Source organism: Bubalus bubalis, chromosome 1 (assembly GCF_019923935.1).
Source record: "Bubalus bubalis isolate 160015118507 breed Murrah chromosome 1, NDDB_SH_1, whole genome shotgun sequence".
Lineage (NCBI taxonomy): Eukaryota > Metazoa > Chordata > Mammalia > Artiodactyla > Bovidae > Bubalus > Bubalus bubalis.
The window spans coordinates 198,261,556-198,284,711 of record NC_059157.1 but is presented as its reverse complement, the minus strand read 5'-3'; the positions used below and the strand labels follow the sequence as shown (position 1 = coordinate 198,284,711).

Genomic DNA, 23,156 nt, shown 5'->3' with positions numbered 1-23,156 from the left:
GCAGGCGCGGGGGCCGTGAACGGGTTTGTTTTGAACATGGTGAGTTTCCATCCCCCGTGGGGTTTGCCAGGGGGATTTTTCTGAACCAGCTTCAGATGGAGACTTAGGAGTGTGGGCCACGTGGAATCGTCAGGAAGGTAAGGGTGCTTGCAGCCACAGCACGGAGGAGGCTTCCGCTGTGTGATTCCTCCTGGCTGGCGGGGGGCGGGCGCCACAGGGACACGGGCAGTGGTGGCCCTGCAGGTATTGGAGACCTGGACTCTGCTTAACTCTCTCCTGGAGAAGGAAATGGCACCCCACTCCAGTATTCTTGCCTGGAGGATCCCATGGACGGAGGAGCCTGGTGGGCTGCAGTCCACGGGGTCGCAAAGAGTCGGACACGACTGGTGGGGCTCTGGGAGGAGAAACCTCAGTTTCCCCTTTTGCAAAACCAGTCTTTTAGAGTTAGAACTCTAAAGTTCCAAAACCATGTGTGTTTTTTGAATTGTCAAGAAAGATATTTTATTAGGCATTATTAACACAAGGAATCTGCAATTTAAGTTGAATAGAGTTGACCTGACAGATAAGAAAGGTTATCTCAGTAGCTTTGGAGAAAGAGAGCTCCTGGATGTCTAATTCATCCTCTTAGGGGGCTTTGGACCCTGCTCAGACACACTCTATTCCTGGCCCTCAGCGCACGTGTGCAGGACTGTTCTGGGGGCCAAGCGCTACCTGGCATCATAGTGGAAACCCAGCTCAAAGCGCTCACTTATCTTAGGGGTTAGTCGTGCCACTTTTAACTATAAATGGAGTTTTATATGAGCCCAGGCTTTGTATTTAGAAAGGATGCATGTAACCCAGAAGCCTCAAAGTTTTAGAAGTTTGGATCACATACGCTTTTAAAACTTCTATGTAAAAAAACAGACAAATAAAATTGCAGTACAAGCCCACCTCAGAGAAACTGCAGTTCAGTTCCAGATACCAGAGTAAAGCGAGGATCGCAGTAAAGCAAGTCACACAAATATTTTGTTTTCCCATTGTGTATAAAAGTTATGATTACACTATACTGCTGCTGCTGCTGCTAAGTGGCTTCAGTCGTGTCCGACTCTGTGCGACCCCATAGACGGCAGCCCACCAGGCTCCCCCGTCCCTGGGATTCTCCAGGCAAGAACACTGGAGTGGGTTGCCATTTCCTTCTCCAATGCATGAAAGTGAAAAAATAAAGTGAAGTCGCTCAGTCGTGTCCGACTCCTAGCGACCCCATGGACTGCAGCCCACCAGGCCCCTCCGTCCATGGGATTTTCCAGGCAAGAGTACTGGAGTGGGGTGCCATTGCCTTCTCCGTTATACTATACTATAGTCTGTTAATTGTGCAAAAAGCATTATATTTAAAAACAATGTACATTTCTTAATTATAAAGTACTTTATTGCTGAGAATCCCCTGGCAGTACAGTGGTTAAGACTTAAGAGTTTTCACTGCCATAGGCCCTGCTTAGATCCCTGGTTGGGGAACTAAGATCCTGCAAGCTGCAAAGCGCATCGAAAACAAAACAAGACAAAAAAACAAACTTTATTGCCAAAAAAGGACTAACTATTGTCTGACAATACGGCGTTGCCACAAACCTTCAATTTGTAAAAAACGTAGTGTCTGTGAAGCATAGTAAAATGAGGTATGCCCATGTGCATATCAGACAAAGGACTAGTATCCATCTTAAAAAGCAGAGACCTTTGCCAACTAAGGTCCATCTAGTCAAAGCTATGGTTTTGACTGGTTTTCCCAGTAGTCATGTACAGATGTGAGAGGTTGGATCATAAAGAAGGCTGAGTGCTGAAGAATTGATGCTTTCAAATTGGTGCTGAAGACTCTTGAGAGTCGCTTGGACTGCAAGAAGAATAAACCAGTCCATCCTAAAGAAATCAACCCTGAATATTCATTGGAAGGACTGATGCTGAAGCTGAAGCTCCAGTACTTTGGCCACCTGATGTGAAGAGCTGATTCATTGGAAAAGACCCTCATGTTGGGAAAGATTGAAGGTGGGAGGAGAAGGGGGCGACAGAGGATGAGATGGTTAGATAGAGATTCAGTGGACATGGAGTTGAGCAAACTCTGGGAGATAGTGGAAGAAAGAGGAGCCTGGTATGTTACAGTCCATGGGGTCACAAAGAGTCAGATACAACTTAGCAATTGAATAAGAACAACAACCCATCATAGAGAAAATCTTACTGCAAATCAGTAAGAAAAAGATAAGCTGAGCTATAGAAAACTGGGCAGCAGGATTGTTAACTGAAGAGTCAGACATACGTTAATTGTACATTATATATGAAGATTCTAAGCTTACACTCAACTATAGAAACTCAGAACAAAACAGCATGATCAGTTTTCACCTACTGCATGAGTGACATGGGGAGACAGGCATAGACTGGACTGTGAATGGTCAGACTGATGCCTAGGGCAATTTGGGGATTCCTATCCAACATGGGTGTTTGGGAATGTGTTAAAAATGACACAAGGAGAGTAGAGGTGAAAGAAGAAACGTTGTTACAGCGCCACCTGTCCTGTCCCCCCCGCCCCCCCAGTACCTGGGGATGCTCAAACCAGATATGGGTCAAACTCTTTGTGGAGGTCCACCAAGGCGCCTTTCACTTCCTGGCCGTGACCTTTGCCTTGTGCCCCCGCCTTCTGCACTGTGGACAGGAGTCCAGGGACATGGAGAAGGTCAGCAGCGTGTTATTTGCATTTCCTCACCTGAATCAGTTTCTCACTTTATAAATGTCTTTGAACTGTGGAAATTTAACTTTACAAGCTGGATTTGGTTTTAAACAGTTGCTTTATTTTTGCTTGCCATACCCTGAAATGAGGCAAGTCTGGTTTCTGATGGTTATTTATAAGCACTAGGTAGCTATTCTTATTTTTCTGGTTCCCAAATTGTAGATTTCCTGGCTCTGAACGTGGTGCACACATCCAGGCTGTACTTTTTTTCTTCCCCACATCGTGATCACCCTGCCAAATTCATGGAAGACATCAACGTTGCATTTCAAGGAAAGGCTTTGTTGTGCTCAGCCTTTCAAGGAAAACCCTGATCCAAGCAGTTGGCTATTGATGGATCAGAAACAAACTCCGGAGCCTGGGCAGGGAGCCCACAGTTGTGCAGAAGCAAGGAGACGGTGCCGGTCGGTTTCTGGGAGTCTTTTGTTCTGATCTGCTGTACCAGCTACGCTTCTGTGGTGTAGTGGAAGGAGCGTGGTGTGTAGTCCAGGGGCCTCGCAGAGTCTTGATTCTGCTGCCCGCTGTATCTGTAGCCCATTGTTTAATACCGTGGGGGCATGATGTAACCATCTGTAAAATGGGGTGGCTTGGGCGGTTAGAGAAACTGCATAGTGTCGAGGTTAAAGGCTTTGGCTCTGAATGCCTGAGTTTGAATCTGAGGCCACCACTTACCAGCAGTACCACCTTGGGAAAGTTACTCAGCCTCTCCGATCCAGAGTCTTCTCATTTTTTAAGTGGAGATGGTAATACTGCATCTCTCATTAATGAGGATTCATGTAAAACACAGGAGACGATGTCTGACGTGAAATGTACGTTCAGAGGAAGTGAGTATCGTTGTTACCGTCGTTGTTAGCGTTATTTCTGAAATCACTTCTGTCATTGTCTTGTCATCGTCATCGTCTTTAAGGGCTCTTTCAGCTAAAAAAAATCCTTTGCAACCGTTCTCAGAAAAGCAGGTTAAAAGTAGTGTGAAAAGTAGAGGGAAAGGATGTGAGTGCTGGGGAAGGACAGGCCGCAGGCTGGCCAGATGGCAGCTGACTTGTCCGCAGCCTGACTTGAGCTGAGCTCCTCACTCACAGCTGGCGCTCTCCCCCGGTGTATTTTCTGTTCCCCGTCTTACTGAATGGTTTGGCCACTCCCTCATTGTCAGTGTTGAGACCATAATTGGTCAGTAAATCAAGAGCCTTGGTTTGTCCAGGGACTCATCTTTCACGTGTGTGTATACGCTGCTGTTGCTTAGTCGCTGCTGTGTCCGACTCTTTGGCGACGCCGTGGATGGAGCCCTCCTCTGCCCGTAGGATTTTCCAGGCAGGAACGCTGGAGCGGGTGGCCGTGCCCTCCTCCGGGGGCTCTTCCTTCTCCTGCGTTGGCAGACAGTTCTGTACTGCTAGTGCCACCATGAAGTGGCCCTAATTGCCCAAATCACAGTTCCCTTTGCTTTACAGACCGTTCCCTGGTGTCTTCAGGGATCTGGCTGTGGACACAGAGCTAGCAGCAGAATCAGGACTCTCAAAGACCCCTGGACTGCATACACACCACAGGTCTTTCCACTGAACCACTCAAGTGCATCCTTGGTCACTAGCCCACCCATCTCTGCCTTCACCAGCTTGGAGACACCATCAGCTTTCCACCCTGTAGTTCAATTCGAGGTTCCTGCTCTCTTTCTGCCTCCATTGTTTAGAGTTAAAATCCTGATCTGTAGTGATAACAAAGTACTAACGATACTCCCTTCTTACTGGGATGTGGGAACTGGACATCATGAAGTTCTCATCCCACCCCAAAGGAGCCAGACAGGGAAGCCCAGGAAGGGAGCCAGCTCCGTTAAATAGGAGTGTGACCGCAGCGACGTGTTAAGTGTGTGAGGCAGAATTCGCGTTTCTGGAATGTAACATAAATCACTCAGAAAAATCCAATCCAGAGCACTTCCACGGACTTAACAAAACAAACTGGAGGGTCTATTGATATTTCTGACGTGAATAATCTCAGCCGGGATGCTGGCTGGCTGGCGGCCTCCGAAGCTATTTAAAGTTTTGCAAGAGCAGTGCTGCTTTGCAGGCGAGATGCTCAGTTTGAGGATCGCTGCCTGGCGGGGTGAGACTCAGGAGGGTGTTTGGGGCTGCAGACAGGGTAGGGGCCGAAAAAGGCTGCAAACCCACTTGCTCCAGAGAGGTAAACACCTTAGGAGCTGGTGTGATGGTGTTACTAGAAATTCTCCAAGAGCAGATATTTAAGGGCTCAGGGACCAAACATCAGATGTGAGGGCTTCCCTGACAGCTCAGTTGGTGAAGAATGCTTCTGCAATGCAGGAGACCCTGGATCGATTCCTGGGTTGGGAAGATCTGCTGGAGAAGGGATAGGCTACCCACTCCAGTATTCTGGGGCTTCCCTTGTGGCTCAGCTAGTAAAGAATCTGTCTGCAATACAGGAGACCTGGGTTCAGTCCCTGAGTTGGGACGATCCCCTGGAGAAAAGGAAAGGCTGCCCGCCCACTCCAGTGTTCTGGCCTGGAGAATTCCACGGAATCGCAAAGAGTCGGACTTTTCACGACTGAACTACTTTCACTATCAGATGTGAAGACTGTAAGAAGTTTTGCTTTTCCCCTCCGATTTGGAGTAGTGACAACGTGTAAGAAGAAAAGATTCAATGCACTTGAAGATAGATGACTGACTGATCCCACACTGTAAATATTTCAGCAGCTTTGCCCCATTTCTCCGTGTTACAGGTTTATTTTTGGAAGAGAAGTATCTGTACTGATGCTTGTGGCTAAAGGATGCTTAGTCAGGAGCTAAATTGGCAGCTTAATAAGAGTAGAGACGGGATCGTGTTTTTTTTTTTTTTTTTCCCCACTGAAATCAGCTTAAATAATTTAAAACAAAAGGTTCTAGAACAAATCTATCCAATAGAAATATAATGTGAGCCATGGATCTAATTTAAAATAAAAGTAGAGGAGGGATAATGTTTTTTGGATTGAAATAAGTTTAAAATAAAAAATTTAAGTAACTAAACTGAAAACAAAAGGTTCTAGAACAGACCTTGTCTGATAGAAATATAAGATGAGCCATGAATCTATTTTAAAATTTTCTAGTAGCGACATTAAAAATAATTAAAACAGGTAAATCAATTGTAATATCATCGGCTCAACATGTGATCAGTAAAACACTGAGATATTTTACATTCTTTTTCTTTTTTCCACAAAGTCTTTGAAATTGTGTGTCTTTCTCACACTCCCAGAGTATCTCAGTTCACACCAGCTGCATGTCAAGTGAAAAAGGGAAGCGGCAAGAAAGGGAAGGAATGTTAGAGAAAACTTTCAGATGCGTTATGAGCACTTAGATGCCTGTCAGGGCCTCACTGGCAGTCTCAAAAGCCACGCTTCCTGGTGGTCCATTTCAGTAAATATCGTTGGCTGAATCAGAGGAGTCCTTTTCCTGCCTGCTTAATATCCATCTTTCTCTTCTCGTGCAGACTGTCATTGATAGATGGTGTCTTTCTGGGTGAAAACACGGTTTTTTTTTGCCATGTTTCTTCTTTGTTCTATTACTTGTTCTATATCCGTTACCCATTATTCTACTTAATCTCATTCTCAGGCTTTTCCGCTCTTCCACTGAAATGCGTGAGAAGGCAGCTGGGAAAGATTTTATATGCGTGTGTAGACCCAGACATCATCAGGGACCCCCTTTTTCAGTAGTGGGAACCAAAATGCCTCCTAAAATCAGTCTCCTGAGGCATCGTTGACCACCCCCAGCCCATGTCTTACATGGCAAAAAATGAACCAGAGATTGCTGAGGACAATTTTGCATGCAAATTGGTGAGTGGAGCCCATGTGTACGATTTTCTATTTCCATGCACCAATTTGGGAGTTTGCACATGAACGCAGTAATTGTTCATGCAAAGCTGAAAATGCAGGTGTGAAGCCTTTTTTAGAGCTTGAGAGCTGTCTGGTCCTATCCTCATTTGAGTGCTGTTGAATCTTTTGTGATGTCATACACATAATTTTATTTATTAAAATGCATTCACAATATATGGAACTTTTGGTAAGTCTTGCAAATGGTTCATTGACTGTGTCACTGAATACCTGTCTCCACTAAAGCAGGGAGAGGGGACCCACTGGTCTGCATCGCTGGTGTGTCTGGGAACCATGCCTTTGAAGCCACGAGTGGACTTCTTTTGAGGGTAGACGTGGTACAAGCCTGCAGAGAATGGGATTTATTCTGTCATAAACTCTTCTTTTTTTCATGATTGAAGTACTGACATCCTTTTTTTTTTCAAATTTTGGTAAAGTGAATGTGAAGTTGCTCGTTCGTGTCTGACTCTCTGCGACCCCATGGACTGTAGCCCTCCTGGCTCCTCAGTCCATAGGATTCTCCAGGCAAGAATACTGGAGTGGGTTGCCATTTCCTTCTCCAGGGGATCTTCCCAACCCCTGGATTGAACCCAGGTCTCCCACGTTGCAGGCAGACACTTTACCGTCTGAGCGCCCAGGGAAGTTTGAGTAACGCACACACGTAACATAAAACTTAGGCCTTTGTTGTATTCTGCGGTGCGCAGTACAGCGGCCTTAAGTACATGCGAATTGTTGGCCAACTGTCACCGCCATCCGTCTTCCTCCACTGAAATCCTATATCTGTTAAACACCGGTTCCCCATCTTCCCTCCGCAAAGCCTGGAAACCATCATTTACTTCCTGTCTCTATGAATCCGACTATTCCAGGAATGACTCTACAACTTTATTTGTGGAGTGACTGAGTTTTAGACATTTCTGTACAGAGAGTCTGTTGTTCTGGCACCATTTGTGGGAAAGTTCACCATTAGTGTATTGATTTTTATTTATTTTTTGCCCTGTGGCACGTGGGATCTTAGTTCCCCAACCAGGGATCAGATGCACGCCCCCTGTACTGGAAGTATGAAGCCTTAACCACTGGGCCACCAGGGAGGTCCCTAACTGTCATAAACTCTTCAAACTAGTCTGTGTGCATGGTGAATTTTTATGCTTTTTGACAGTTTCCATAGTGTATTATTTTATATTATTATATTCTGAAATGTAAGGGGAAAAAAACTCTCCTAAGTAAAGACTTTATTGACATATTAATGTAAAGCCCTGTTATAGAGTTGAGGCCCATTATGGTAATGACTCAGGATAAAAAAAATAGTAATACGCTCTTCTGTCCCATGTAAATGCCAAACTGAAGTGCACTTACACCCTCGGGGCACTGCGCTTTTTGGGAAATTTCTTTTCCCCCCATTTTATACTGCTTGCGGTTAAGATGCTTAGTCTTGGGGCCGTCTTCCGGCCACGTCTGCAAAGTGAAATTCTTGCATTCTTCCTTTGCTTCTGTTGTCGCCTCAACCTTTGATTCTTTTCCAGTGGCGAATTTTCACGTTTGGGAATTCCTGTGAGTCAGAGCAGCTGGTTTTCCCTCTTTGCTGCTCTTGTATCTCCTGCTTCTGCCGGAGGGGGCAGAGGAAGCAGGGCTGGGGGGATGGAGGCGCGGTCCTGTCTGCTTGGGTGGCTGAGGGGCAGGCTTGAGGGGCAGCCGCAGCTGGCACCGTCGGTTAGGAGAAGGTTTGCTGGAGAGGCCTGGCAGTGATGCTTACACAGCAGTGTTAGTGTGCTTGGAACTGTTGAAATGTACACTGAGATATGGTCACAGTGGTAAGTTTTTATGTATACTTTACCATGATTAAGAGAGTAATAAACTCTCTCTGGGTTTTACCCTGGGTGATGGTTTTCGAGAACTCATTACAGGTTCTTTCATCGAGCTTGTGGTGGTTCAGTCCATCAGCCGTGTCCGACTCTTTGGGATCCCGTGAGCTGCAGCACGCCGGGTCTGCCTGTCCTTCAGGCAGGCAGATAGCTCCCGGAGTTTGCTCAAACTCATGTCCTCTTGGTATCATCTTGGCTAATTTACTTGGAGCCCAGTGTGCGGCACCTCCGAGTTTACCCCCCAGAGCGGCTGCAGGTGGCAGTTTGCATTGGCCTTCCTTTGGCATAGAAAGTTCTAGTGTGGTCATGATGTGGGTGGTGGCCGTATCGGTCAATGGAGGAATTCTTCATTTAGCGATGATTGTTAATGAGCCTTCTCCAGGCACTTGGGGTTGGCCAGCTTGTTGGCGAACAAACCCAGCCTGGACTCTTGCCTGGCAGAACTTATTTATTGGGAAGGACAGAAAAAGATTAAATGAATAATTTGTATAATTAAAAGCAGTGGTAAATGTTAAGCAAATGATTAATAAGTAATTATAAGAGCAGTGCCATCCAGCTCATACGTGAGCTCCATATGTAAGTTTACATTTTCCAGTAGCCACATTTAAAACAGGTAAAAACAGGTGAGATGCACTTTAATACATTTTATTTAATCCTCATATATTCCAAATATTGTCATTTCAGTGTGTTAGCAATATTAAAAAAAACAAACAAACTTCTTAGCCTAGGTATCTCGCATTCTTGTTTTCATGCTAAGTCATTGAAATCTCACGTACATTTTACACGTGTGGCACGTTCAACTCAGACCAGCCACGTTTTCAGCCTTGAAGCTTTTATGTGCTGATTACTTTTATACCAGGTCTTGAGACTTTTATCGTAGAAATCCATATAGGGTCTCATTTACATTCTAAATAGTTTCATTTCCATATTGTTTGTACATATTCATTAGAGGCTGGTCTTTGATGCAATCAGTTTAGTGTAGTCTCAGAATCAAAAGAGAACTTCCAGGAGTGTCAGCTAGAGAGCTATCACGCTCAATTAGGGAAAAGGGCATAAAATACTGATAATCAGGTTCCCTTCTGACTCACGCTAAGCTGTTTTTGGGTCTGGTGTGAATGAGTTTGGTTAAAAGTTTGAAGACTTGGTAATCCTTCGTGTCTTCTCTATAAAGAGTACATTTAAGTGTGTGAAATATTTGATTAATACTCTGGGTTCGGTTTCTAGCTGGTTGCTTTTAATATTTGAGTACCCCACTGTGAAGTCTGAGCTTCACAGTGCCTGGTATTGTTTTGTTTTTAATTATTTATTTTATGTTGGAGTGTAGGCGATTAACAGTGTTTAGGTGGACAGCAAAGGGACTCAGCCATACATATACATGTATCCATTCTCCCGCAAACTCCCCTCCCACCCAGGCTGCTCCGCAGTCTGTGGGATCCTCTCGGACCAGGGGTCGAGCCGACGTCTCCTGCATGGGGGATTCATAGCCACTGTGGACTGGCGACCCCTGTCTCAGGACTCATTTGATGAGCGTGTGCTGTTTGGTCAGTTATTGCTGGCTGACCTGTAGAATCCTAGGTTTGTGGAAGCTTGAAGAAGTGCTTTTAGTCTGAGGTTTCCCTCTTGAGTTTATCTGTGATATAGTTAAGGTGTTAAGAATCGTGCTTTATAAAAGCAGGTTGCTGATTGCCTGGGGGCAGGGGAGAGAGGAATGCTGAATAAGCGCTTTATGGATTTGCAGTTGCCTCATTTCAGAACCAGATACAGGTGAGGGTCGTATAACATTGTCAGTCAGTTCTGTTCAGTTCAGTCGCTCAGTCATGTCCGACTCTTTGTGACCCCATGAATCGCAGCACGCCAGGCCTCCCTGTCCATCACCAACTCCTGGAGTTCACTCAGACTCACGTCCATCGAGTCAGTGATGCCATCCAGTCATCTCATCCTCTGTCGTCCCCTTCTCCTCCTGCCCCCAATCCCTCCCAGCATCAGAGTCTTTTCCAATAAGTCAACTCTTCGCATGAGGTGGCCAAAGTACTGGAGTTTCAGCTTTAGCATCAGTCCTTCCAAAGAACATTGTAAATGTATTTAAATGCCCCTGACTCTTTCACTTTAAATGATTGCCTTTATGTTAAGTGAATTTCAGTCCAATTAACAGAATATAAAAGAATACATAGTGTTTGAATGGTGGGGTCTCCTGAGTCTGGATGTGTGTGTGTTTCTTTCTGTTTCGTTTTGTTTCAGAAACATGAATTTGTTGATAAAAAGTTGACAAAAATTTGAATTTGAAGACCCTAAGGTGGAAGTTTTATGCCCCAGATTTAGAAATGATACCAAAGACATGGGCTGCAAACCTTATTTTAAAGCTGGAATTCCTTTTTTTCACTTATACAGTGAAAAACCCCACATCGAGCAATGATTGACTTTTGTGTTTTGCTGAATTGGATCTATGGCAAAGCCAGGCAGATTGAGGTTATAGAAATGGTGGCCTTTAAGGGACTTAGAGGGAAAAAAAGGATTTGGTTGAATAGTATCGTTATCAGCTTCACCTGAGCGGGTGCTGACCCCCGGGAGATGGTGTCTGTCTCTTGTGTTGGGCTCCTGGTATTGACAGATCCATTAGGGGATATTATTAGAAAAGCAGGGTCGGACTTTGAGTAATCGGGCTAAAAGCAGAAATGATTGCTGGGCAAGAACATGGGGGCTGTTGCAGCTGGGCGTGGCTGGCCTGCTGCAGGGACGTGGGTGAGATGTGAGGTCATTGGTCATCGTGCATGCGCTTTCTTTCTTGTGTGCAAGCTGGTGTGTGTGTGTGTGTGCGCTAAGTTGCTTCAGTCGTGTCCGACTCTGTGACCCCATGGACTGTAGCCCGCCAGGCTCCTCTGTCCATGGGATTCTCCAGGCCAGAACACTGGAGTGGGTGGCCGTCCTCCTCCAGGGGATCTTTCCTTCCCCATAAGGAAATTTGAAGCAGCAGCAACATCGCTTTGGCTCTTCTGCAGATGTCTGAAAGGCCTCATTTCCAGGGAGTCAACAGGGCTGCAGAATGTTTTTGTTAAACAAACATAGTCATAGCAAAAGCAATCTACTTTATCCCAGGAGTGTTAAGAAATATGTGGTTTTGTGGATTATGCTTTTCCCCCTGTTTCATTCCTTTCTTAAAAAAAAAAAACTCCTGGAATAATGGTTTATTTATTCATACAGAATTATTTTCTAAACACTGAAGAGCAAAACACTTATTTCAAAAGACCTTTGGACTCTCATGTTACCCGAAATACCTTTCCAGCAGTGCTTTCTGCGTGTTGATTTTTTTAAAAAGCCTGTTATTGGTAATTGAATGAGGACAAAGCAAAGATTTCCAAGGGATTTGAAATGTAGTTATGTGGTCCTAACCTCTTTGTTCATATCTCCATCAGTATAGAAAAGGGAGGAACTGGGGATTAACATATACACACTACTACATATAAAATAGCTTACCAACAAGGACCTACTATATAGCACAGGGAAGTATACTCAATACTTTGTAATAACCTATAAGAGAAAAGTGAAGTCACTCAGTCGTGTCTGACTCTTTGCGACCCCATGGACTGTAGCCTACCAGGCTCCTCCATCCATGGGATTTTCCAGGCAAGCGTACTTGAATGTAAGAGGAAAGAATATGAAAAAGAATGTGTGTGTGTGTGTGTGTGTGTGTGTGTGTGTGTGTGTATCTGCATTGCCTTGCTGTACAGCTGACACTAACACGACCTTGTAAATCAGCTAACTCTGATCTTCAAAAGTGTGGCATACACACACGATGAACTATTATGCAGCCTTAAAAAAGAAAGCAGTCCTGATACATGCTGCAGCATGGGTGAACTTTGAAGAAACTGTGCTGAACAAGATAAGTCGATCACAAAAGGACAACTGTCATATGATTTCACTTGTACTAGGCACCTGCAGTAGTCAGCTAAGCAAGAGACAGAAAGCAAGCAGAGGCCTGCTTCCAGTGCCTGTGGGTGTACCCTTGCAGACGTGGATGCGTCGCGATGACGGGAGAGGGCCCCGAGGAAGCACGTCGGCGCCCGACTGGCGGTCGCCCCTCGGCAGGGTCACTGTCTGGGATGAGAAGGAGGCGGGGGCGTCTGTCCTCCCACCTTATGGAATGCCCCAGCCAGACTCTGCAGCCCACCGGGTCTTGGCTTTGGGCCGTGTGTGTGCGTCGTTTCTTGACTGTGTGACCCCATGGCCTGTAGCTCACCAGGCTCCTCTATCCATGGGATTCTCCAGGCAGGAATACTGGAGTGGGCAGCCATCTCCTTCTCCAGGAGATCTTCCCAACCCAGGGATTGAACCTGGGTCTCCTGCATCGTAGGAGCCACCAGAGAGGCCATGTGGGGTTGAAAATGAAATGGGACTGACTTGCCAAAGCTGAGGATTAGGAGATTTTTTTACGAGGGTCAAGAACTGTGAGTTTTTGGGGGTAAGAATTAGAAGTTCTGGCACCACTGGGCCCCCCGAGCCCCTCAGTAATAATCTGACTGGGAGGAGAGCGTGCCGCTCTCCTGGTGAGGTGGGGCTTCCACCTCCTTGTCCGTCCCTGGCTCTCTGTCTTGCTTACCCTATCCATCGGACCCTGGGGCCTCAGATCCTGGCCTTGCGGTCTGTCCCAGGCCCAGTACAGGTCACAGGATGAGACCCAGTCTCTCCTCGGGCTGGAGAACTGGGGCTTTGCACGGCGGCAGGACAAGGACCCACTTGGGATGGAGGCGGCTCCCAGAGCAGGGGACCCTGGCTTGCATTCCGAGTGCTGTTGGTGAAGTCTGTGAGACAGGACAGTTGAGAAAGTGGAGAGGAAAGTGTGACCTTCCAGTGGGTCCCGAGCCCTAGCCTGGAGAGTCACGCTGGCCAAGACAGTCCAATCGGGCTGTCTCCTTCAGCAGTGTGGTTTTTGAATAAGTGCGTCCGTGTATGTTGGGCTATGCTGAGTCTCCGTGGCTATGCGTGGGCCTCCTCCAGGGGTGGCGAGCAGAGCTCCTCTGGAGTTGTGATGCGTGGCTTCTGGTTGCATGACTCGGTGTGTTGCAGAGCCGGCTCTGGGGTGCTTGGGTTTCAGTGGTCGCAGTTCCCAGGCTGGAGGGCGCAGGCTCGGTAGTTGGGGCGTACAGGCCTAGTTGCTCCGAGGCATGGGGGATCATCCTGGAGCAGGGATGGAACCCGTGTCCCCTGCGTGGGCCTGCGGACCCTTAGCCAGCAGCCACCTGGGAAGCCCTTAAGCGGGGAGTCTCGCCCGGCCACGCCAGCGACAGGTTCTTTCCCCCACCTTGCCTTCTCTCCACCAGCCTGCCCGCCATGTGATTGTTCCTTCTTTTGACTCTGGTCGGGAGGACCCTTTCAGTTCATGCTGGAAATATTTATTCTATTCTCCGATGTCACTTTCTAGTTAGAAACTTATACCTTAGTCTCCAGATGGAAATATTAACATTGTCGCATTTGAAAGTTGGATGCTCCTTTCGGAATGGCCTGTCAGGGGTCTTTGCTTTCAAAAGGAGGGACCCAAGAGACGGGGTGGGAATTACATGAATCACCCAAGGTTATGTAATTTGTAAACAAAATCAGGCAAATATTACAAAACAAAAATAGTGGAGAGGTTATTCTGATGGGAGGGGTGGGGAAAATAGACCAAGAGGCCACATTTGGTATGTTCCAAACACATAAGTCATTCTTTCGTTTGTTTTCCCAGTAATAATATTGGGGAATTGGTCACTTTACAAGAACAGGGCTTTTTTTTTTTTAAGGTTAAGGTTCAAAAAGAAACATGGAACTAAGGCCTTTAACCATATTTACAATAGGGGCCTTTTTTTTAATTGCCATAAGATGGTTGAGATTCATTTTTATTTGTTTTTTTAACCATGAAGATCAACTTACTTTGACAGCATGCATACCAAAAATTAAAGCCATAAAATCCCTTGAGTTTTGACAGGAAATGCATCTTTAGATTTGGAGATAAAAATTTTAAAGATGTTATGTTTTATTCAGGAAGCATTTAGCTGTAACATGGTTGATTGACTAATATTTTTAGTGCCCTGACTGGCGGGGTGGAGGTGAAGGGATGCGGGGGGTTGGGGAGGTTCAGGGCTGATCCGTCCTCAGCGTCTGCGACCAGCCAGGCCCCAGCTCTCTGTCCACCGCGATCCGTCCTCAGCGTCTGCGGCCAGCCAGGCCCCGGGGCCAGCTCTCGGTCCTCAGCGTCTGCGGCCAGCCAGGCCCCGGGGCCAGCTCTCGGTCCTCAGCGTCTGCAGCCAGCCAGGCCCCGGGGCCAGCTCTCGGTCCTCAGCGTCTGCGGCCAGCCAGGCCCTGGCTCTCGGTCCACCGTTCCCCGCGCCACTGGGCTCGGCCGTTTGGAGCCTCATCGATTACACGTGCGTCATCCCACGTGATTCCTACATCGACTCTGTGATGGAAGTAATCTCCGTTTTATGTGCAGAAACTGACCATTCACATGTCTGGGGTTGAGGCCAGTGAGGAGTGTAGCTGATCCTGGAATCCCAAGGCTTCTAAATGCATTGACTAAAAAAAAAAAAAGCATTGACTGCTTTTATTTTATTTTTTTAATTATAGGATGACGTGTAAGAGGAAACACATACAAATGGTCAAAATTTTGGTACAGGCTTATTTTATCATTGCAGAAAGAGTCTGAGATATTTGAAACATTTATCAAATACCAACCTGTAGAGACTGACTTGAAGGTCTCATCTTTGATGACTCACAGATGCTCTTTATGTACAGTTTCATCAAAGAGGAGGGTGGTCTCCATGCTGTATGGTATTTTTAGGTTTGATGGATATTATAAAATTACCCTCTGGAAAGGTGGCTCAGAAGGTAAAGAATCTGCCTGCAATGTAGGAGACCCTGGTTCGATTCCTGGGTTGGGAAGATCCCTTTGGAGGAGGGAATGGCAGCCCACTCCAGTGTTCTTGCCTGGAGGATCCCATGGACGGAGGAGCCTGGCGGGCTACTATGCATGGGGTCGCAGAGAGTCCAACATGACTTCTTCTGAGGTGCTGCCCTCCAGGAAGTCTTACTCCTGCCAAAAGTCCATTCAGGTTTTTAAATGAAACGCCCAGTGTCTGTGCCACACACACACTTCTGTTGCTTTGTCATCTGACAGCGGGGGAAACCCGCCCCTGGTTCCCTTTACACAGGCCCACTCCCGTCATTTGCAGGGCCCCGGACAAGAGTGCAAGAGATGCTGGACTGGGCCGGCACTCGGATGAGGCAAGCGAGACAACATGTTTTAAAAAAGAGGAGATCCGGAGCAGTACCGTGTCGAGCTGTACTGGAGCTTGAGGCAAAAGGAAAATCGATAACACTGATCCTATCTTTATTAACATTTCTGATAGTGCGTTCATTGTGGACTTCGGGTATTCATTTTCACTTTTAGCATATTGCATTCAACATTGATTTGTCCTGGTTGCTGCGTTTTGGTGCCCCTTGACTTTTGCACGTGCAGCAGTGTCTCCTCACTTGCTCTCTGCTAGTTTCTATGCCACCCTGTGCCTGGGGTGCCCGGGGATTGGGGAGGGGGTCTGTGCAGGGCCCACGGTGGGCCTGGGGCTTCCAGGGCAGGGACCGCCAGGGTCTCGGCTGTGTGGGGTTGGAGTGTGGGTCAAGGTGGGTGTGTGCCCTTAGATCCAAAGGTCCCCTGCCCATTGGAGGAACACCAAAGGGAAACTATATAGAAAATTACTCCTGTTGTTCAGTAACTGAGTCGTGTCTGACTCTTTGCAACCCCATAGACTGCAGCACACCAGGCTCCTCTGTCCTGCACTATCTCCTGGAGTTTGCTCAAATTCACGTCCGCTGAGTCGGTGATACCTTCCAACCATCTCATCCTCTGCTGCCCCCTTCTCCTTTTGCCTTCAGTCTTTCCCAGTATCAGTGTCTTTTCCAGTGAGTCAACTCTTCGCATCAGGTGGGCAAAGTATTGGAGTTAGGCTTTCATCTCCTGGAGGGGTTGTGAATACATGGGGAAAAAAAAGTGAAAGTGTCAGTCACTCAGTGAACCCAACTCTTTGCAACCCCTGAGTCACTGAGTTAGGAACTCAGTCATATCCAACTCTTTGCAACCCCATGGACTATAGCCCACCAGGCTCCTGTGTCCATGAATTTTCCAAGCAAAAATACTGGAGTGGGTAGCCATCCCCTTCTCCAGGAGATCTTCCCAACCCAGGGATGGAAGCCAGGTCTCCTGCATTGCAGGAGGATTCCTCACCGTCTGAGCCACCAGGGAAGATGTGTATGGCTCCAGTTCTGATGCAGTAGGTCCGAGAGTCTCCGTTTGTAGTGACCCTGGGTGCCGCCTCTGCTGCTGCTCAGAGGGGCAGGCGTAGAGGAACCCTGCTCCGAAGCCAGGGTCCAGGGCAGCAGCACCCCTGGCCCGCTGGGTTTCTGTGCCTGGGAGTACGCTCTTTCCAGACTTACCTTCAAGTTTTGTTTTGTTCTGTTTTTTTTTTTAATAAATCTGACACCTTATCTAGAACTACTCTTAAAGGGAAGCATTGCATGCTTTCCGGCTTTCTCCATCAGCCTTATCTTTGTCAGTGTTATCATGGCAATTTCTCCAGGATGCTGGTCATTTGCTTTAGAATAAAACACTGCTGTAGATTTTCTTTTCCTATAAATTTTGTGTGTGATGTGTGGAATGAGAGTTATAGTGTCTGACTTTAAGTACATTCTTAAGTACCCTTAGATTGCATCTTTAGCTTGTTTTTAAAGTAACACATTATTTTTTTAAATACATAAAATTTTTAAATAATATTTTTTTTATAAAGAAGAAAATTAAAATGTCTCCTAAGCTCCACCCAAACGATTACTGTTGACGGTAATAGTGTTGAAAGTACATAATAAAGTAAAATCTACCTTTCCATCCTCTCCTCCCTTCTCCAGTCTCTCCAATATCGATGTTTTTGTGATTTCTTCCAGAAAAGAGAATTTCACTCATCTCTGTCTCTTCTTCCATTTTCTTTATATGTTAGTATCCTGTGACGAGTACTGCTAGACCCCTTGACTGTTAACTTAGTCATGGATCTCGGACATGTTTTCATTAGCATGTAATCCTCTTAACGGTTCACAGGATTCATCCCTGGGGTGTCCCAGTGTTGAGCTTGCCCTACAGTGAGGAGCCCTTCGACTCTTGGTGTTGGCAGTAATCCTGTGGTGAACATCTTTGCCCATGTATCTTGAGACACATTTGTGTGTCCAGCATAGGCATAATACCCAGTGGTGAGGTTGTTGGATGCAGGGTGAATGCACTTTTAAGACTGAAGGCAAACACCACACGACTGTCCGCAAAGGTTCTCCCGTCAGCCACGACGAGCGAGACTGTTGCCCCAACATTCTTGCCCATGATGAGTATCATAGAAGTAAAAGGAGAAAAAAATCTATTCAAACAGCAATAAAATATAAAATAACTAGGAAGAGACTTCATAAGTGTGCAGTGGCTATGTGAAAAAAGTGTGATATGCATCTGAGGGACCCCAAAAAGCCTTGAATAAATGAAAGTCATGCCATGTTCTTGGGTGGAAACTTGTGACATGATGAAAATATCCATTCTCGGGGTGTTGACATTCTTAACTTTCTCTAAAATATTGTTTGGCTTCAATTTCCAATTCCTATGGATTAAAAAGAAAATCAGATAGTCTGAGGGGAGAGTGATAAGTTAGGAATTTGAGATTAATATATCAAACTACTATGAACAGGGACCTACTGTGCAGTACAGGGAACCATATTCAGGATCTGGTAATAACCTATACTGAAACAGAATTTGAAAAAGAATAGATATATTGAGATATGTATAACTGAGTCACTTTTCTGTACACCTGAAACTAATACAATATTGTAAATTAACTATATTTCAATTAAAAATGAGTAAAAAGAAGAAAATCCATTCTCAGCTATAATTTGAACATGATCTGATAAAAATAGCAACAAGATTTTTTTGAGGGGTAATTTAATGAACTTATTTTAAAGACCGCTTGGAAAAACAAATAAACAGAAAGATTCAGAAGATAGGAAGATAGGAAGATTCAGAAAATAGCATGACCAGATTTTAAAACATAATATAAACATTTTAAAACTTGTATAATATTTATATGCATAACATGAGTTTTGCCATGAAGAATTTTTTTTAAATGAAGTTGAATTTGTCAATCTTGCCTTCAGTAGCTTCTAAGTCTAGATCATAGAATAAACCCGTGTTATAAAACAATTCTCTGCTGAATTCGTATAGCAATATTTCATTTTTTACAAGTGAATCTTTGTTCCACTGGGAATTTATGAAATATGAATTCAATACTTCCCATCCACCCCCAGTTTATCCACTTTTCCTCACTGATTTGAGATGTGGTCTTGATCATATATTATATTTCTAAGTATATTTAAGTTTATACCTATGATCCGTTAGAGTAGATCTATAGATCCATAGATTCTAATACGGGTTTGTTATATGATCTAGACTTAGAAGCTACTGAAGGCAAGATTGACAAATTCAACTTCATTTAAAAAAAATTCTTCATGGCAAAACTCATGTTATGCAAAGTCAAAAGACAAACAAATTGAGAGGTATTTGTATTACCACAAATAAGAACTGGATTTCCTAATATATTAAGAAGTACAAACCAACAGATCAATAACCCAGTTGACAACTAGGCAAAAATTATGAATTAACGGAAAAGACAACATAAATAGCATTTAAACATGAAATGTTAATATGAAAAAAGTACAAATTACATAAGAGAACTATAAATTACCACCTCCTAGGAGTCATTTTTTCACTGTGACAGTAGCCAGGGCGTGGGAACAGAAATGGGCCTCCCAGGTGGCACGAGTGGTCAGGGACCCACCCGCCAAAGCAGGAGACGCAGGACATGCGGGTCTGACCCCTGGTTGGGGAAGATCCCCTGGAGGAGAGCATGGCAACCCACTCGAGTGTTCTTGCCTGGAGAATCCCACGGACAGAGAAGCCTGGCGGGCTACAGTCCATGGGGTCACAAAGAGTCAGACACTACTGAGTGACTGAGCACAGTTGATAAAAATGGATATAAAATTGGGTCATAAACATTATTCTACCATTTGTGTAAAAAAATGAGAAATGTAAACTTGTTTACTTGTGTACAAATTGAGCAATTGTTAACATGTGTACAAAAAAATGGATAGTATTGATTGCCTATAGGGAAAAAGACTAAGACATGGGGGATTAGGCAGGAATGTACACTTTTCACTTGAATCTGTTAACTTTTGAATGTTGTCTGCCCTTCTCCAAAAGATTTTAAAATCATTCAGTAGGTGAAAAACATTTATTTATTTTGATGTGCAGAACTCTAATCGAGTTAATTTGAGTGTCCTTTCAAATAGTGATTACCTTTTTATGCTTTTTAGACAATTACCTGTTCATCTATTTTGCCCATTTTCCTTTTCTTTCTTTTTTTTATTGTTTGTTTTGCAGACTAAGGAAATAGCCCTTTGCGTTCAGCGGCTTCTCAGTGTTGGTGCAGCCTGTCTGGGACTGCTTTGCTGCTGCTTTTTGCTACACGGCAGTTTTATATTTGTCTGCAGCTGCCATCGTCTTCTGATCCTCCTCCTCCTTCTTTTCCTTCTCTCTTATCTTTTCAGGGGGTGGAAGTGATTTTTCCAGTGTGATCTCTGGGACGTTTGGCCCTAGATTCAGTTCAGTTCAGTCGCTCAGTCGTGTCTGACTCTTTGCGACCCCATGGACCGCAGCACGCCAGGCCTCCCTGTCCATCACCAAGTCCATCCTGGACTTTACTCAAACTCATGTCCGTTGAGTCGGTGATGCCATCCAGCCATCTCATCCTCTGTCGTCCCCTTCTCCTCCTGCCCTCAATCTTTCCCAGTAAGTCAGCTCTTCGCATCAGGTGGCCAAAGTATTGGAGTTTCAGCTTCAGCATCAGTCCTTCCAATGAATATTCAGGACTGATCTCCTTTAGGATGGACTGGTTGGATTTCCTTGCAGTCCAAGGGACTCTCAAGAGTCTTCTCCAACACCACAGTTCAAAAGCATCAATTCTTCGGCACTCAGCTTTCTTTGTAGTCCAACTCTCACATCCATATGTGACTACTGGAAAAACCATAGCTTTGACTAGATGGACCTTTGTTGGCAAAGAAATGTATCTGCTTTTTATTATGCTGTCTAGGTTGGTCATAGCTTTTCCTCCAAGGTGTAAGGCTCTAGATTGAGACCATCCGGTCATCAGTGCCTACGGATGAGTTGGAAATTAACCAGTTGTTTGTAGGTTTCCCTGAAGACAGTAGTTGAGAAGGGGACAGGCTCTTGAGTGGGAGGTGACCTGGAGGTTTTCTGCTGCGCCGAGTGGCGCGGGTCGTGGGCAGGGCGTGGTGGCCGGGTCGGTGGGTCTCTGATGCGCCTCCCCTTCTCTCTCTCCCAGCTGAGCTCCCGCGGGCCTCAGCCGTGAGGCTGGCCTCCCTCCGCGACCTGCCCGCCCAGCTGCTGGAGCTGTACCAGCAGGGCTTCTTACTGGCAGCCCTGCACCCCTTCGTGCAACCGACCCCTGAGCGGGAGAAGACGCCCCTTGAGCACATCTTCAGGGCCATCTTGATCAAGAAGAACGACAGGTAAGGCCCCTGAGGGCGGGTGCTCAAGCATCACCAGGTGCTTGGGTGTGTGTTGGATGGAGGAGGGGCGGGGAAAGGGACCACGCCCCCAGGGGCGCATGTGTTTGGGCGGCTGCCCGGGGGCTCAGGCAGTAAAGAATCCTCCTGCAGTGCAGGAGACCCAAGTTCAGTGCCTGGATTAGGAGGATCCCCTGGAGGAGGGCATGGCAACCCCCTCCAGTACTCTTGCCTGGAGAATCCCATGGACAGAGGAGTCTGGCGGGCTAGAGTCCGTGGGGTTGCAAAGAGTCAGACACGACTGAGCGGCTGAGCACCACGCATGTGTGTTGGGAGTTTATATCTGTTTCCAGCGCGTCTGCCCTCTGACGGGTTGAGACCAAACATCAGACAACTGAAGAGTTTCATCGTGTCCTGCGGCTGTCCACACCAGGCGACAGAAGTAGGGAATTCACTTTGCAGCCTTTTCTTCTTTAAATTTACTGGGTTACACTCAGCTAGAAAAGTGTCTCCTTGAGGACGTGCACTCCCAAAAAGAAATAGCTAGTAAAACTATAATACTCTTAATCTGAAAAGCGTGGCTTGGAGAACACACTAATTTTGGTTAAAGGCTGTATGCAAATTTTATGTCTTCCCCCAAACTCTAAAAATACTTGAACATTCTGTCAGTACATTCTATCAGTCCCTTGGGAGGAAACACAAAATTCACTTGAATTAAATGCTGTGATATATTTGGTCTTGATTTGGATTTTCAAGGCTTGGACGATGTTTTTCACTATGGCTTGTCTAGTAATGCTTACTCTTATGTTTTTATTGGGTCTAATTAGGAAAAGGAGAGGTGGAGATTGGTTTTTCAAAAGGAGTTTTGTGAATTTTAAATGCTTTTAAAAAAATAATGAGGGGCATGGAGGGATAAGTTAGGAGTTTGGGACTGACACATACGTACTTCTGTATATAAAATGTGGCTTCCTGCGTCGCTCTAACAGTAAAGAATCTGCCTGCAATGCAGGAGCCTGGGTTTGATCCGTTGATCGGACGTGGCAACCTGCTCCGGACTTCATGGAGAATTCCATGGACAGAGGAGCCTGGTGGGCTACAGTCCATGGGGTCACAAAGAGTCAGACACGACTGAGCGACTAGCACTTTAACTTCATATATAAAATCGACAACCAACAAGGACCTACTGTGTAGCACGGGGAGCTCTACTCAAGGTTTTATAATAACTTATAAAGGAATAAATCGGAAAAAGAATATACAAAGAATTCAGATATACATGTATATATATGTAAAACGTTGCTGTACACTTGAAACTAACACAGCATTGTAAGTCAACTATACTTCAATTTAAAATGAGTAACTCAAAACAATGAAGATGGGCTACAAAGCACATTATATTTCTGCTGCTTTCATGAAAGCAAAAATTGAAAGCTTGGCAAAGGAAATCGGATCTGTCTTTTGGCCAGTTATCAGGGAGGAATGACAACTTGTGCTGTATTTTATGGAGCATTTTGTGTGGTATTTTATACAGCAAGTAGGACAGCTGTCCGTCTTTCTCTCTTGCTTTGCCTGCTGAACAGACGTTTGGCGGGTGATCTCACGAGGGCCAGCTGGGGGACCAGAGGCTGTGTGACAGAGACCCAGCCCTCTTTCCTGGCCAGCAGAGTTCTTCAGCTTTTCACAGCTGATGGAGCCCTGTGTCAGTGTGTGTTAGAATTTGAAGTGAAAGGGGGTGTCCGCCTCTGCTCCTGCCCAGAGTTGCCGTGGTTTCTGCAGAGCGAGACGTTCCTCAGCCTCTGCTCTTTCTGCATGTTGCTTTCTTCGTGTTGAACGGTGGTGGGTCAATCTCTGGTCAATCACAAGATGAGATTGTTCTGGGAGCCCTCGTGGTTTTAAGGCCCTCTGACACACAGGGCGTGCATGATAGCAGTAGGTCACTCTCTCTGAGTCCTCACTGTGTGCCAGGCTTTGTAAGCATCAGAGCATCCTCACAGTCAGCCTATGAAGTAGGCGCTGTCCTCAGGCACCGGTGAGATAAGTGTGTGTCACATGTGCGGAAGCTGAGGCGCAGGCATGGACTTAGTTA

At 45.8% G+C, this 23,156-nt stretch overlaps 1 protein-coding gene across 2 annotated transcripts in view; it reads left to right on the top strand.

Annotated features, from left to right (window-relative positions):
- RFTN1 (raftlin, lipid raft linker 1) overlaps window positions 1–23,156 on the top strand; it is a 210,585-nt gene that overhangs the window by 66,734 nt on the left and 120,695 nt on the right. For both annotated transcript variants that reach the window (XM_025294215.3, XM_025294213.3), the window contains exon 3: window positions 20,890–21,076. In XM_025294215.3, the coding sequence (XP_025150000.3) occupies window positions 20,890–21,076 (187 nt within the window). The remainder of the gene's footprint in view (window positions 1–20,889; window positions 21,077–23,156) is intronic.